Source organism: Peromyscus maniculatus, chromosome 5 (assembly GCF_049852395.1).
Source record: "Peromyscus maniculatus bairdii isolate BWxNUB_F1_BW_parent chromosome 5, HU_Pman_BW_mat_3.1, whole genome shotgun sequence".
In the NCBI taxonomy this organism is placed as follows: domain Eukaryota; kingdom Metazoa; phylum Chordata; class Mammalia; order Rodentia; family Cricetidae; genus Peromyscus; species Peromyscus maniculatus.
Genome location: NC_134856.1, coordinates 55,009,831 through 55,026,273, shown reverse-complemented (window position 1 = coordinate 55,026,273; position 16,443 = coordinate 55,009,831). Strand labels below are relative to the sequence as shown.

At 52.4% G+C, this 16,443-nt stretch overlaps 1 protein-coding gene across 3 annotated transcripts; it reads left to right on the top strand.

The window, feature by feature from the left end:
* The first annotated feature begins 1,151 nt into the window (after positions 1-1,151).
* Positions 1,152-13,363, top strand: C5H16orf95 (chromosome 5 C16orf95 homolog). Of its 3 annotated transcripts, XM_076572221.1 has the most exons (9): positions 1,168-1,222; positions 1,351-1,505; positions 3,361-3,412; positions 4,996-5,047; positions 6,151-6,291; positions 7,727-7,873; positions 8,510-8,546; positions 12,238-12,466; positions 13,096-13,363. In XM_076572221.1, the coding sequence occupies exons 2-9, from the start codon at positions 1,382-1,384 to the stop codon at positions 13,112-13,114; spliced, it is 801 nt and encodes a 266-aa protein (XP_076428336.1). In that variant the 5' UTR covers positions 1,168-1,222; positions 1,351-1,381; the 3' UTR covers positions 13,115-13,363. The 3 variants fall into 3 exon arrangements, with proteins under 3 accessions (XP_042133722.1, XP_076428336.1, XP_015863904.1); XM_042277788.2 differs by lacking the exon at positions 1,351-1,505 and having other exon boundaries at positions 1,152-1,222; XM_016008418.3 differs by lacking the exons at positions 1,168-1,222; positions 1,351-1,505; positions 3,361-3,412 and adding an exon at positions 3,617-3,896.
* Positions 13,364-16,443: the final 3,080 nt, after the last annotated feature.

The following is a 16,443-nucleotide window of genomic DNA, read 5'->3' as shown; positions in this document are numbered from 1 at the left end:
GGGTTTCTCTGTGTAGCTTTTGGAGTCTGTCCTGGAACTAGCTCTGTAAACCTGGCTGGCCTTGAACTCACAGAGATCTGCCTGCCTCTGCCTCCCAAGTACTGGGATTAAAGGCGTGTGCCACCACCACCTGGCAACTCTTTGCTTCTTATGGGTCCAAGGAAGCCCAGCCTGGGTGTTGAGAACTCACTTTCTTGACTGCAATTCTCTGTCCCTCGGTGTCACCCCAAGAGACACTGTGGGAAAGGAATGTGGAAAGTGCCCAGCACCTACAAACCTTAGCTGTTATCACCTCCATCTCCATCATCTGAAACTCACACTCTGCCTTGCGCAGTCAGCTCTTAGTGAGGTCTCTTATGTGGACCCTCAGAAGTGAAGCCTTCAAACAGCTGGTGACAGGCAGAGCAATTTGGGCTGAGGGAGGAGGTGGTTTAATAAAGGGACCACATAGCACTGTGGAGCAGCAAGGAACATCAGTCATGTCAGGGAAGGAAGCTGAGCCACTGAGTGGATGGAGTCTGTCAGTGTGGCTGTTTGGACGAGGATGCATGTGTATGTGCCCACGTTAACTACAGCTCTGGAGACCATAAGGACTGTGGGATTCTCAAAATCCCACAGAAGGCCCTGAACAGGATGAGAATATACCCTGGCGGCCTTCCTGAGAATGGCCTACAGGTAGGCAGGGCACTGAGTCAGCTGCTGGGAGGCCTGGAGGTATGGGTTCCTGAGTGTCAAGGTATGGCTGAGGAGCTAGGGAGGGTTGGATGTGGGGCAGAGCTGAGGGAAGAGCTGACTGCTGGGTCTGACTCCACTTGCCTGTGCACCAGTGGGGTACTGATGAACCACTCAGTGCCTGGGTCCCACCGGTCTGTGGCTAAACCCTGGAGCCTGCTGCATGCACTGGAGTCAGGACAGCTGCTGCATGCACTGGAGTGCTGTGATGGGGGGACCTTTTGCAGGTAACCACACAGAAAGCCACCACGGAGCTCTAGGCACCCTGAGCCTAGCACAGTAGACCTCTTTTCTGTCCACTTCTGCAGTTCCTGGACCTACGCTGCCCTTCTGGAGTCCACAGGGAAGAAGGGGTGCCTGAGAGAGACGGCCTGTCCTACCTATCATCACCGTGGAGCTTCTGTTCCCAGCATTCCACAGTTAGTTCCATTGGAAGGCCAGCTCCCACAGAGCACCATGGTTGTGGGGGACACAGAGGGTGCACAGACAAGTAGGTGGCTGCTACTCCCAGATATGTCACAGGGAGCCCTGGGATCATGGGGTGCAGGCTAACAGAGGCATTTGGGAAGCAGCAGGCTATCAGAGCCTGAGTGGCCCCCTTTCCTGCTCTGACGACAGTGAGCAAGATGACGGTGACACTGTGTCCCACATGATACTGGGGGAGGATGGAGTGAAGGAGGACCAGGCACAGCCACTGAAAGAACTGGGACGTGTCACCACTGCAGACAGGGAGGAAAGGGTGGCGATGACACCAGTGACCCTGAGAGGGAAAGGTAAGGGCCAAGACAGCAGAGCTGACAGTGTCTGCCCACAGTCAGAGCAAGAAGCTAAGAGCCCCAAGGCAAGGGCACCAGACCAAAAAAATGTCATCTGCGCTGGCCCGTGGTGGCGCACACCTTTAATCCCAGCACTCAGGAGGCAGAGGCAGGTAAATCTCTGTGAGTTCATGGCCAGCCTGGTCTACAGAGTGAGTTCTAGGACAGCCAAGGCTACACAGAGAAACCCTGTCTTGAAAAACCAAACCAAACAAACAAAAAACACCAAAACCCAAAACTCACCTTAAATTGGAAGAGAAGGAGGAGGAGGAGGAGGAGGAGGAGGAGGAGGAGGAGGAGGAGGAGGAGGAGGAGGAGGAGGAGGAGGAGGAGGAGGAGGAGGAGAAGAAGAAGAAGAAGAAGAAGAAGAAGAAGAAGAAGAAGAAGAAGAAGAAGAAGAAGAAGAAGAAGAATGTAAACTAACATTGGTCAGAGGCACTGGGCTGAACTTGCCCTAGAACCCTCCAAAGTCCAGCCTGAAAGGCCTGGAAAGTGTCTTCAGCAGGGCATTGTGTTCCTAGCATTTTGTTTCCTTTTCCTTTCCTTTCCCCTTTTCATTTTCCTCCCTTCCTCCCTCCCTCCCTCCCTCCCTCCCTCCCTCCCTCCCTCCCTCCCTCCTTCCTTCCTTCTGAGTCAGGGTTACTCTGCAGACCTGGAATTCTAGACAATCCTCATGCTCTCAAGTGGCTTCTGTGCTCAACCTCCTGAGCAGCTGGGATGACATCTCTCCTGCGGCTCGGACACCTCGGCTGTGGGCTCGCTGTACCTCCCAGCAGGGCTGTGGCTGCCATCCTTTCTTCTCCCTTCTCCAATCCTCAGGATCCTCTTTTTGTTGAGTTGTTTCCCATTGTTTGTTAGCAGAGGCCCAGCATGCTGCTGCATCAGCTAACATCTCTGAATGCAGCGGGGCTGGGGTGCCCACCCCAGCCCCCCAGGTCTCTGATTGCGCTGTTTGCCTGCTAGGGACTGCCACTGGACAGCTGCAGCAGTGGGAGGCCTAGCGTCACCTTGGTGGCTGTGACCCGTCAGAAGGGTGCGGGGAAGAGCCCGTCTCAATTTGGGATCCTCTAGTGGCAGCCCCTTGGACAGGGATTCAGAAACAGTCATGGGGAGGTGACTCAGCAAAGAGATGTGAAGGAATGCTCAGGGACCGAGATCCACGGGGCCAGAGGGTGATTGTAGGGATGTGTTCTGGAATGGTCGCCACTGTAGTACGGAGGCTGGGGCAGGGGTCCACATTCCCCTCCTCTGCTAAGGGCAGCCGCGGGATGGGGCTGGAAGGAGCCACCTAGCAGGAGTCTGCTCCCTTTGCCCATTTGTGGACTGGCAGCTTCGTTTCCTTGGTGTTTAACTTCTGCAAGAATTTGTCAATTCTGGATTTTAACCCCTGCTGGATAAGATTTTCTCCCATTCTGTGGGTTGTTTCGGGGTAGGTGGGTGGGATGTGTGTGGCACACATACATATAGTGGTCAGAGGACAACTTGCGGGGGTATTCGCCTTCTACCATGTGAGTCCCGGGATCGAATTCGGGGCCATCAGGCTTGGCAGCAGGCGCCCTAGCCTGCTGAGCCATCTCACTGACTCCAAGTGCTATCTTTGGTCTGACCCGAGTCCTGGATGGGTACATTTCTTTTAAAGTTACAATTTGCGCATGACAGGTGCGTGAAGTTCAGGGTCACCAAGATGTCACTCCATTTGATAACGAATGGCTTTGGGTAGAAGTGGGCCCCTGGTGATATCTGGGACCCACAGAGGGAATGTAGCCCATGGGAACCTCCACGTCCTGTCCTACCTCCTCCTGTCTCTTTTCAGGGGACCGGGACCGGGGTGCCTTGTGCACGCACAGGACCATCCACAGGAAATGGTGAGTGGTCTCGGGCTGGGCTCCACGTCAACTGGGGCAACGAGAGCAATGGGAGTGGGAGCCAAAGGTCCAGAAACCACTCTGTCCCACGGTTCCCAGGAGCCGCTGCTGCAAGTAGCCAATCAGCTGTCAGCTCAGTGCACGACCAAATACGACAGCTCCTGATTGGTTGCTTGAGGACCAATCAACTAGTCAAGCGGGAAGCTGTTGCGAAGCACCGCGACCCTCCGGCCCTTGCGAGGAGGCTGGCCCTCGCCTGGCCCTGGTCCAACACGGCTGTGTAGCGCATGCCCTGCACTGTGCATCATGACAGATCAGGTCAGCCTAGAGCCTGCACAGGTGACCTCGGAGCTCACCTGTGAGTGCCTGGAGCCCCGGGGCCGCCCGGTCCAGCGGTAGCGCAGTGGTAAAGAAACGGAAGGGCGACCTACTCTTTCCATCCCGGAAATGTCAGGAGCAGCCCTTCAGGCATGGCTGTATCCAGGTGTGCAAGGACTGTGACCCTACATGGTTTCTCCCCAGCCCTCGCCTTTCCCTTGTGCTGGCTTCCTTCCTAGGCCAGGTGACCACCCAGACCGTAAGGATTCCTTGTTATTAGGGTAGCTCCTTCATCAAAAAAGGAGCCCAGCTGCTCCTACTAGTTCCACATTTAGTCTTAAGGGTTATGACTCTGTAGTGATCAGTTTCAGAGTCCAGTTTGACCTCACCTCCAGGCGGGGATGCTGTGGGTATTCCGGGTGCTGTGCAGGTCAGCCCCCATGTCTTGTTTTCGGTCATCAGCTAGGAAAATTGAGTGCAGAGGCCTGAAGCACACCCAGACACTCCTGTGATCCCAGCACTTGGGAGACTGAAGCAGGAGGATTGCTGTGGGTTCGAGGCAAGCCTAGCAAAATATAGCAACAACAAAGCGGCCCAGTAATGATTGTGGTGATCATAATGAAACACAAAACCACTCAGATAGTGTGTGTGCTTTCTGACGTGAAGCAAGATGACACCCACCATGGAAAATCGGCTTTGCCTGGCATTCAATGTCTACACGCCAGAGATTCTCATGGCCAGCATCTTGGCAGTGTGTGGCTGGGGGCAGGGAAGAGTAACTGTTACTCTAAGAATTCTGTCCTGCTGTGTCCCCTCTATCCTCTCCTGCCCCTCTGTGGCACTCTGCCCCCTCTGTTCTGTTCTCTGTGCCCCCGTGTCTTGCCCTGTCTTCCTTGAGGCGAAGTCACCAGGTCTACTGGGTTTCTGTTGCAGTTCTGACAGGCTCTCCTTCTTATTTCCGGAAGCCAGTGTATACCCAACAAAGCCTCAGTGGAGCCCTGGGAGGCTCTAGCTTTAGGACCCTCCTGAGAACCAAGCCTGGCTTTGGTTGGAGTGTACTGAACAAGTTGGCTTGGGAACACAGGGTCCCACACCAGTGGGGAGGTTATCATGTGGGCGAGTCTGCCTTTCTGTCATCGGAAGCACCTCCTGGGCTCAGAAGGAAGACTTCTCCACACGGAGCTTAGTGCCAAGGGTCACCAGTGCCCAGCCTACAGTTTGCATGGAGGCCAGAACACTCTGAGCTGTGTGCTTTTCTTTTCTAGGAAGGGTTCATTTCAGACCTTTGGAAAGGAGGTGTGCATCACAGGTCACTCGGTAAGGACATGCCCTCAGCCTCTTATCCCTCCTGTGGGTGAAAGGGTGGGGGGAGATGAGGGTCTCAGGCTGGACCCTGCCTAGAAGCATGTGGTTGTATGGGTCATCTCTGTGCCCACATACTTCTGTGTAGTGTCACTTCCTCCCTTCTAGTCCCCCCTGAGACCAGAAGCCCCTTCAGTGACTTGCCCTGGTCACCAGCTTCGGAGGGGGTGGTGGCCCCAGCAGGTGGCCAGTACCATGCAGAAAGCCACAGGGAGTTGTCACCTCCTCCTGACTGACTTGCTCACCGTGAGGAAGCAGTGAGTGGCCAGGATTCCGCCCAACTCAGCTTGTAGACTCAAGCTGGTAAACCTGTAGCCAGCCTCATCCTGAGCCACAGGTGGACCTGAGTACCTGTGCCTTCCCCTGGGTGCTTCCTTCACTCCTGTCACAAATGCCTTTCACACTTACTTCTGTCCTCTGTGTCTTGCTTAGTTAGGTGCAACCTGGTTTGTGGTGATATATTGTGTACCTCGATAAAACTTACCTGGGCATCAGAGGACAGAGCCAGCCACTAAATTAGACATAGAGGTCAGGCAGTGGTGGCACACACCTTTCATCCTATCACTTGAGAGGCAGAGATCCGTCTGGATCTCTGTGAGTTCAAGGCCACACTGGGCTACATGAAATTGATCCAGTATAGGAGAGACACAGAGCCAGGTGATGGTGGCACACGCCTTTAATCCCGGGAAATGACATGACAGGACACAGAAAGGTATATCAGGTGTGCGGAAACAGGAACTCTCTCTCTTTTTTTTTTTTTTTTTTTTTTTGGTTTTTCGAGACAGGGTTTCTCTGTGTAGCTTTGCGCCTTTCCTGGAGCTCACTTGGTAGCCCAGGCTGGCCTCGAACTCACAGAGATCCGCCTGCCTCTGCCTCCCGAGTGCTGGGATTAAAGGCGTGCGCCACCAACGCCCGGCGGAACTCTCTCTCTTGAGGCTGAGGATTTCGTAGAGGTGAGCCAGAGGCTGGCTCTGTCCTCTGATCCCTAGGTAAGCTTTATTGGGGTACACAATACATCACCACACTGGTTGGTTCTATCCTCTGTGTGTCTTACTCAGGTGTACCCCGGACTCTGCACCGTCCTTCAGGAGTGCACATGTTGCCAATGCTATGCCAGGTTTGGGGGCCACTTGCCTGTGCCCCGGGCTGATGCACTGCTGCCCTACTGGGTCCCTCTGTCCCTGAGACCACGAAAGCAGGTAACTAAGTGACTTGGCAGATCATCACTTAGGGCCAGGACACAGAATCATAGGTATTGTATGAATGAAGTTTCTGAGACACAGTTTTGGTTTTAGCTGGGGATTGAATGAGCTAAGTAAGTCCTCTCCACCGAGTGACAGTCCCTGCCCACCTTCTTCTTCTCTTTCCTGACCACCTCTTTTGTTTCTTTTTAATTGTGTGTGTGTGTGTGTGTGTGTGTGTACACGTATGTACGTACATACATGTGGCACCATGGTACTCTTGTGGAGATCAGAAGTCTACCTTTGGGGGTTGGGTCTCTCCTTTAACCACGTGGGTTCCAGGGATCAAACTCATTTCAGGCTTTGTGGCCATTTGTCCTTTCCTGGTAAACCATTTCTTTGGCTTACACAGTTCTTATGAGATTCATTCATATGACATGGGTCTGGAGTGTTCTCCCATCTCCCTTGTACCTGCTTCTCTTCCGTGGGCACCTTGTCCACTGAGAGCAATTCACTGAGTGACGTGCGTGGCATTGACACCCACGGATCGGCCCCTGACCTCATCTTCCAGGGCCAAAGGAACTCAGCAAGAGCTCCCTGGACTTGGGTGAAGAGGTAGAAGGGCAGTTACCTTGTTCCTGCCACAGGCTTCTAGACAGTTCGTTTACCACTGACAGTGTGCCAAGGAAGTTCTTCGGCATGTGAGATCAAGGCCAGCCTAGTCTACATAGTGATTTTCAGGCCAGCCAGGGCTACATGTAAAAACCCTGTCTCAACTCCCCCCCCCCTCAAATAAAATAAAATACCAATAAATAAATTAATTTAAAAAGAAAGAAAGAAAAGGACCACACAGCTCCTAATTCTTTCCAAACAGTCCCAGCAGGTACAGACCAAGTATTCAAATATAGGAGCCTATCAGGGTCCTTCTCATTCAAACTACCACAAATACCATGCCTATTAGGAAATATTTTTTTTTACATTGATTGATTGATTGATTGATTGATTGTGTTGTGTATGTATGTGTGTGTGTGATGCATATGTGCCAAGGGGCATGTGGAGATAGTCAGAGGACAATTTACAGTAGTCAGTTCTCCTTCCACTGTGAGTCCCAGGGATGGAACACAGAGGTACGGGGTAGGCAGCAGGTGCCCTTAACCACTGAGCCATCTTGCTGGCCTCTGTGCCCTTACCTGCTGAGCCATCTTGCTGGCCTCTGTGCCTGGTGGTGCTGGAGGTGGAATCCATGTCCCTGTGCATGCTACGCAAGCATTCTACTAGCTGGTCTGTAGCCTTCCCTCTTAAAGTCAGAGTCTCTCTGTGTGGACCAGCCTAGCCCCGAACTCACAAAGGTCCACCTGCTTTCTGAATGCTCTAATTAAAAGCATGTGCCACCATGCCTGGCGGGGCCCCCCCCCCCGCCCCCTTTTGAACCTTTCTTACTGTCCCCTGGTAGGTCTCAAAGATGATGCGGTGTTATGTCCCCAGAGCCATAAGGTCGTGCCGTTGCCCCTGCCACAGCTTTGGGGGGCGCCTTCCGATGCCCAGGGAGAGGGCTGTCATGCCCTATTGGGTGCCCCAGGGGCTGAGGTCACAGAAGAAGGTAAGAAGGGAGCCTGTGAGACAGGGCTGAGTGAGGGGTGGGAAGGGGAGGAGTCCAAGGGGGCACCCCCTCCCTGATGGCCATGGCGAGGGCAGCTGAGGGCAGAAGGTCGTGTCTTGTGGAGGCTGCTGGGAAGTGTGAGCCTCATTCTCTGAGCATAGCGAGGGGTCATCTGGTATCCAGGCCACTGCATCTATTCCTCTTCGCTGTCTCCTCCTCCCTCTTCCTCCGCACCATGCCCTGTGCCCAGCCTCATCTCTGTATCTGTCTATAGGCCTGCAGAGGTGGCTGAGAGGGACCATGGCCCTGGGTTTTCTCCCTCTGGACACATCTGCACCCCCACAGCTGTAGTTCTAGGCCACGATGCCGGGATTGGCCACATCCAGCCTCCCTGCAGCTTAGAGGGTCTCCCCAGTATTTGAGACTAGCTAGAAGTCTTTTTTTCTTTTCTTCTGCCTTCCCACTTTTTGGGTTCTCCATCACCGAGCAGCAAGCTATCCCCAGCACAGAGAACTCAGTCCTGAACTGGGAGCCACACCACCCCTGCCCTGAAAGGTCTCAAGTCCTGATCACTCCCTGCCCCCTCCACACTGCGGGTCTCTAGATGACATACTGATCCACTTTCTCTTCTCTTAGGTGGTGAAGAGGTTGGAGAATGTTAAAGGCACTCCAGGTAACTCCACACCATGTGTCACCTCATTCTGCACTGGGAAAGGGGTGGGGCAAGGCCACGCAGGTGACACAGCCATCTCCAACCCTTGCCAGGCATCACAGCCCGCCGGCTGCCCTTCTTACAAATGATGGAGGCAGACCACCAGTCTTAGCAGTGACAAGCTAGGGCTGACGGTGTCTAAAGTGCGTTTATTTAAGCTATGAACTTCTGTTATTTGTGGTATGTAGTGTGTGCACATGTTCATTTTTGAACTGGTGTGTATTTCTGATGTGACAGCTCTTGTATCACACACACACACACACACACACACACACACACACACACACGTGTGCATGCCTTATACAGCGGATGTGTGCTGCACAAGTGTGTTCATATGCTCATGCATGTGACCTGGCATGCATGCATTCCTGTATTCATGATTGATAATGTATGCTCACATTCATGTGCTCAGTGTATGTTCCTACACACTTGGCAGCACACTCACACATTGGTGATGTAGCCCTCAGACATAACCCCATGGCTCAGCTCTCTGGGAGAGACAGTCTCCTCCCCATGTTATTTGTGTTTTTTGAACTCTGTCCTGGACTTGATTTTGAAGGCACGTCCAGGCTTTGGTCTGGTGCTTCTTTGGTGCACTATGCCAGCTCTGCACAGGAAGTCCCTTGTGCAGGATCTGGGTTGGGGATGGCATTCTAAAAAGGCAGGCGAGAGGAGCGTTCAGAAGAAAAGGGTGAGAAGCGCTTGGGAAATGGATAGCCACCAACCCACCTGGTCATATATATATATATATATTTTTTTTCTATTATCAGCTTGATACAGTATAAATTCTTATCCTAATAGTGAAATGCTTTACTGAGGCTCGCCCAGTGATTGAGTAAAACCAAAACTTATTATAAGCCACAGTCATCCTAGGGTCCCCCCTTGCTATATAGCCTCCCTGGTTCTGTGGGTTGCAGTCTGATTGTTCTTTGCTTTATGTCTAGAATCCACTTATGAGTGAGTCCATACCATGTTTGTCCTTCTGAGTCTGGGTTACCTCACTCAGGATGATATTTTCTAGTTCCATCCATTTGCCTGCAAATTTCATACTGTCATTGTTTTTCTCTGCTGAGTAGTACTCCACTGTGTATATGTACCACATTTTCTTAATCCATTCTTCCGTTGATGGGCATCTAGGTTGTTTCCAGGTTCTGGCTATTACTAGTAGTGCTGCTATGAATGTAGTTGAGCATGTATCTTTGTGGTATTATTGAGCATTCCTTGGGTATATGCCCAAGCATGTATGGCTGGGTCTTGAGGTAGATGGATTCCCAATTTTCTGAGAAACCACCATACTGATTTTCACAGTGGTTGTACAAGGTTGCACTCCCACCAACAGCGGAGGAGTGTTCCCTTTGCTCCGCATCCTCTCCAACATTGACTGTCATTGGTGTTTTTGATCGTAGCCATTCTGACAGGTGTAAGGTGGTATCTCAGAGTCATTTTGATTTGCATTTCCCTGATGACTAAGGATGTTGAACATTTCTTTAAATGTCTTTCATCCATTTGAGATTCTTCTTTGGAGAATTCTCTGTTTAGCTCTTTAGCCCAGCCTGTTCTTAAATGTGTAAAAATGTCCAGTTCCCAATCCCAGAAGCAACACTGTTACTCCAGAGTGCAGATCCTCCCAGCCCTGCAGACACGGCTTGAAGACATCAGGTTTTGAAGCATGGCATTTGTTGGGGACAGCCCGAGGGTACTCAGCACTCTCATCAGGGTTGGGAAATGTCATAGCAAAATCTTGGGGTGACTTGAGCCTGTTGTCACGGTAGAATGGACGCAGTGGGCCGTACCCGAAATGCAGCACTTGCTATTGGGAGACAGAGCTCTAAGCCACCGTGACATTGACACAGTGACCATGTCCCCAGGACTCAAGGCTCCTGGAAAATCAGGTCCTAGGAAGCCACACAAAAGGATGTCCTCACACATGTTCAGAGTTGGAACCTGCAGGGTTCAGAGGGAGGGCAGAAAGGTGAGTGGTAGGTGCCTGGCGGGGCAGGGGTGGAAGTAAGAGTAGACCTCCCTCCCCTCCCTGGGAGCTAAGGACCGAACCCAGGGCCTTGTGCTTGCTAGGCAAGCGCTCTACCACTGAGCTAAATCCCCAACCCCAAGAGTGGACTTTTACCCCAGGGAGGCTCCCAAGAGCAGAGCAGGCTCCGGCAAAGTCAGAAGCCCACACTGGAACCTTCTCCCAGGAACATGAGAGAATCAGGGAACTGTCTCCAGACCCAGTGGCGGCTCCCTTGAGGTCTGTTTTTGTCGACTGCTTTCACTTTGAATACTTTACATTATTAGGAAAGGTGAGTTTATTGTCAAATTATAGGGTTAGCTGATAGATTTTCAAAACCAGTGTTAGGTTTTACTCCATTCATGTTTTCCTTTTTTTTAGGACTTACTTACTTTTATTTTATGTATGTGTTTTCATGCATGCAGTGCCCATGGAGGCCAGAAAAGGGCATCAGATCCCCTAGAACTGGAGTTACAGATGGTTGTGGGCCACCATGTGGGTGCTGAGGATGGAACCCTGGTCCTCTCTCTGCAAGAGAGGACAGCGCTCTAGCCTCTGAGCTCTTTCCAGCTCCTCCAGTCACGCTTTCTAGTTGAGGTGATTTATTTGTTTTCAAGGTGAGACCTTCCTGTGTTGCCCCAGCTGTTGTGAACTCCTGGGCTCAAGCTGTCGTCCCTCCTCAGCCTTCCCTGTGGTAGGGACTGCAGGCCCTTCACTGTGTCCCTCAGTTCAGGTGACTTACAGAATACATTCCTCAAGCCTCTTACCTGTTCATGCTAGGAGACCTGGAAGGAAGGATCAGGAGGACAGCCTGTCCACACTTTTGTCCCCTCTTCCAGCTCAGTGTGATTTCATTATTTTGTTTCATATCTGACTGGTTTCCACTTGAAGATAGTGCGTGTGTGTGTGTGTGTGTGTGTGTGTGTGTGTGTGTGTGTGTGTATGTGTGTGTGTGTGTGTGCATGCTAGAATCACAGTCAGGGCCTTTCACATGCTGGACTACACCCACCAGACACATTTTTGATCTTATATTTTTCTCGAAAATGAGGGTTCCACGATTGATTTTCTCCTCTGTACTGTGGTGGGATTTTTTCAGAAGAAAATGTATTTATCATATTGCATATTAAGAGTATTTTTGCAGCTGAGTGGTGGTGGTGGTGGTGGTGGTGGTGGTGGTGGTGGTGGTGGTGGTGGTGGTGGTGGTGGTGCACGCCTTTAATCCCAGCACTCGGGAGGCAGAGCTGGAGGATCTCTGTGAGTTCAAGGCCAGCCTGGGCTACAGAGTGAGTTCCAGGAAAGGCACAAAGCTACACAGAGAAACCCTGTCTTGAAACCGCCCCCCCCAAAAGTATTTTTGCATTGATACAATTAGGGCTTATATTTCTATCAATAGGCAGAGGGAGATGGAGGCCAGCCTGGTCTACAGAGTGAGTTCCAGGACAGCCAGGGCTACACAGAGAAACCCTGTCTTAAAACAAACAAACAAACAAACAAACAAACAAACAAACAAACAAACAGAAACTATCTGCTGAGTCACCATTCTGACACACCCTGCACCTTGTCTGCGTGGGGCCAGTTCCCCACAACCCCACACCCCCAGGTGGTGTCATGCTCTGCCCTCAAGAGTGCTCCTCTTGCTCCTAGAGTGCTCCCTGGACTCAAGCAGCCGCCATGGCTGTTGGCGGGTTCGTGGGGACCAGCGTCTCCTCCTCAAGTGGCGGCAGCTCCAGGCCCTTCATCAGGATGAGCTGCCTCAGGCGCTCAGGCCTCAGGAGGATGAGCCACATGCTGGCCGCTTGGGCCTCTTCCTGCCCATCAGCTTCAATCTCCTGACCCTGCTGCAGGCTGTCCTGAGGGCCATCATGGCCATTCGGTGAGCTGCTGGGGAGGTGAGAAGGGGTGGGCCTAGACTCATCACTCACTTTGGAATCCAGGGTCCCTGCCACCAGCATCTTGCCCCAGACTTGCCTTATGTCCTTTACTGAAAGACCGTTAAGCCCTTGGACACCATGGTGACAGCACTTGTAAGCCTCTTCCAAGAAGTGCCCCTGGCTTCACGGGCCTGGCTCTGGGGCAGTGGTGGTGGCCCAGCCCCCTTGTCCAGCTGGGATGTGGGGAGCCCTGTGAACCTTCACGTCACATACCTGACTGCCCCTGTGGCCTGGCAGACACTTGATGGCAGGGAGTCCAGCTCAGAGCCTACGGAGGAGCAAGGATGCTCTGGAGCTTCTCCTCCCAGCTCTACAAAGCTAGGTGTTTTCTCCCTTCCTGTGAGTGGGTGCAGAAGGTCAGAGTCTCACTGGGGTCCCACAGCTGGGAGTCAGAGATGCTGTGCTGACTCAGTCCACTCCCCCAGTTCCTGAGCGTAGTGGGGAACCCAGTGACTGAGGGCGCGCCCACACCATCCTCTCTGTGAAGGCTCTCAGCAAGCCCATGCCCAGGACAGCGAGCACTCAGCCCGGGGGACAGTTCCCAGCACTTGCCTTTCTCTTGGCTTTCTAGCCATTTGTTCTGGGACTGAAGTGGAGTCTTCAGCTACTGTCAAGATCCTCAGCAAGAATGTCAGTCACCATCATGGTCCTCAAGGGAAAGCCCTCAGATCAGGAGGATCTGTGACACTTGCTGTTTCCACACACGACAAGATCTGCACCCATGATCCAATCTGAACTAGAAGCCACCATGCGACTGTTAGTTGGAGGGGGGCTGGTGTGAATGTCCAAACGAGTCTGTTATGAATGCAGCCAATAAATGTTATTTGTGAAACTCTAAACTAGCAGCTTAAAGATTATTTCATACTGTGTGCTCTGTGCATGTGTGTCTGTGCACCGTGTGTGTGCCTGGGTGCACATGGAGGCCAGAAGAGGGCGTCAGACCCCTGGAACTGGAGTCACAGACGGTATGAACCGTCACGTGGGTGCTGGGAATTTGAACCCCGGGTCCTCTGGAAGAAAAGCCAGTGCTCTTAACCACTGAGTCATCTCTCCTGTCCCCAGCCACGTTTAAAGGACGACCCGTGGTTTTCCTTTGGTAGGAGAAACTTGTCCTCTATGTCCCTGGAGGGGGCTTGTCTCTGCATCTCTTTCCTCTCAAGGATTGACAGGGTTTTATTTGGGGGTTTTGTTTGTTTGTTTGTTTTGTGTGTGTATGTTTTGTTGTTTTGAGACAGAGTCTCTTACATAGCCCAGGCTGTAGTGGAATTCCACTTACTCTGTAGATCAGGCTGGCCTTGATCTCACAGAGATCCACCTGCCTCTGCCTCCCAAGTGCTGGGATTGAAGGTGTGAATCAACACACCTGGCCTGAAAGTGTTTTATTTATGGCATGATCCAGAGTGTCCCATTTTAATGCCAAATAGCGTGTAAAATTGTATGTGAATTGAAAATTTACATTTATTTATGTTTTAAAAAAATGTGTGCAAGAACTGTATAGTGTTCTAACTGCTGTGCCTCTCCAGAATCTTGAGTTTTTTTTTTTTTTTTTTCGTTTTTTGAGACAGGGTTTCTCTGTGTAGCTTTGCGCCTTTCCTGGAACTCACTCTGTAGACCAGGCTGGCCTCGAACTCACAAAGATCCTCCTGGCTCTGCCTCCCGAGTACTGGAATTAAAGGCGTGTGCCACCGCCGCCGCCCAGCTTGAATTTATTTTTATTTGTTTTGTTTTTGTTTGTTTGTTTGTTTGTTTTGAGACAGAGTTCTTCATGTAGACCAGGCTGGCCTCAACCCTGATTCTCCTGCCTCCCCCCTCCAAGTGCTGGACTTCTAGGTGAGTGACACCATGGTTGGCATGAACTAAAATGTGGATGGGGACATCATTCGCATGATGTAAAAGTCACCACCTTGAAGTTCATTCATTCGCTGAACCTGGAGCTCAGGATTTGGCTCTCGGGGTCTCCCTGCCTGCATCCCCAGTGCTGGGGTTCCTGGTGTGCGCTGCTGCCCCAATTTCTCTTTGTGGAAATGCTGGGACTCTGAACTCAGGTCCTGATGCTTTCCCACAGGCGCTTTCCCCACTGAGCCATCTCTCCAGCGCCTCCAAAGGATCCTGCAGGAGACCCTCACCATCCTCCCTCCCACCCCGAGGTCCCCTCCCAGTCCTTCACAGCTGGGAAACCAGTCTGCTTCGACTTTAGAGCCCTGGGTCCCAGCCTTCTGCGGGATAAGATTTCCACGCTCTACCAGCGTCTCCTCGGCCTCACACAACCGACCCAGAGTGTGCAGGGACCTGCCTTCCCTCTCGGCAGCTGGCGAGAGCGGCAGCCTGGTCCCCCAAAGCCTAGCCGGTACTGTGCACAGCAGCTGTGACACTTCTGTCCTGAGACAGCAGAGCCGAGGTCAATGGCAGCTTTTGTGCTTGAAGGCAACAATGTGCTCTGGGCCAAGAGCTGAAGGAGTCTGTGAGTGAGGCCATCCTCCTGGCAGAGGGTCGGTCAAGCACTGCCAAGTCTGTGGCCGTTGGGCTCCAGCAGGCTCCAGATGCTACCCAACTGTACTGGACCGCACAAGTAGATGGTGCCTCGCTCCCAACACAGCGGCGTTGCCTCCCAAAGGCAGGCGGTACAACCACAGGCTCCCCCTGGGAGGGATCCGCACCCCCAAGAACTTGACACTCATCTACTCCTTTTCTCAAGAGTTGTCCGTTGGCCGCCTTCCCTGGGTCTCAGAGGTCACCACTCAGCTTTCGGGGGAGGTGGTCATCATTCTCCTGGGCATGCTCCCTCCTAGATGCCCATACCCAAAGCTCTGAACAGCGTATTCATATGCAAACATCTTGCAGACAGTTCCTCTCTGGCTACCCTTAGTGGGGAAGCAGGAGAATTCAGGAGTCCTTTTGCACAGTGCTGGGGTGGGGGGACAGAACAGTTGAGGACCCCGGGCATTGGGTTGCTTATTCTCCATCTCCTTTAGGAATGGGGGAAAGCCACAGGAAGAAAGGGTCTGGATTGTTCTTTGCACACAGCTGGAGTCTGAATCCCAAAGCTGACAGCTGATAAGTGACGCCCTAGTTACAGATCCCCAAATGTGACTGCATAGGTCCCAGGTTCCAACATTCTTATGAAAACAAACCAAAACCTTGCTAGTAGACTCTGGGAGTGTCTGACTGCAGCATCCTGGCTGTGGCTGAGGTGAGATGGCAGGGCTCCTTGCCCACTTGGTGCTAGCCTAGGACCTATGGTATCTGAGCCACAGCCATGGTGCCCTTGATGATCTTGTCTGCTGAGACCCCAGCGTAGACACAATAGCACGCAGTGACAACTTCCCCCAATGAAGGAGTGAGTTCTGGAGTCCCACCCTGCCAGGAGACATCACAGTCTCTTCATGGAAGTGGCCACGTGCCCACAAGTGGGCTTGGGGAAGTCAGCTGGTAGGTAGGTGAAGGGTTGGGCATGGTCTGGTGGGAGCTCTTGCAGCCTGACTTTCTCTCTCTATGCTTTATGCCAGCTGGGGCCTCCTGTCTGGCCTCTGTGGCTCATAGGCTTCCCTCACACAGCCTCCCAGAATGCCTCAGCTCCAGTGCTGTGTCGTAAGAGCTCCACAGGGTAGAGGCACTGGCTGTCTGTCCACCCTCGTCATTGTAACTCCGTTGCTGTGGGCACCTTTTCTCCTCTCTCCCCCTGCCTAGTTCCCAGGATTTTCTGGTTACCTATGTCTGACTAGGGTAACCTAGTCACTAGGAGCTGGAAGGGGCTACTCGGGGCATCTAGTCTAACCACTTTATTCCCAGACAGGGATGCTGGGTCCAGAGAATGGAGTGCCCCATCCACAGTTCCTGCTGCTGGGTCCAGAGAATGGAGTGCCCCATCCACAGTTCCTGCTGCTGGGTCCAGAGAATGGAGTGCCCCATCCACAGTCCC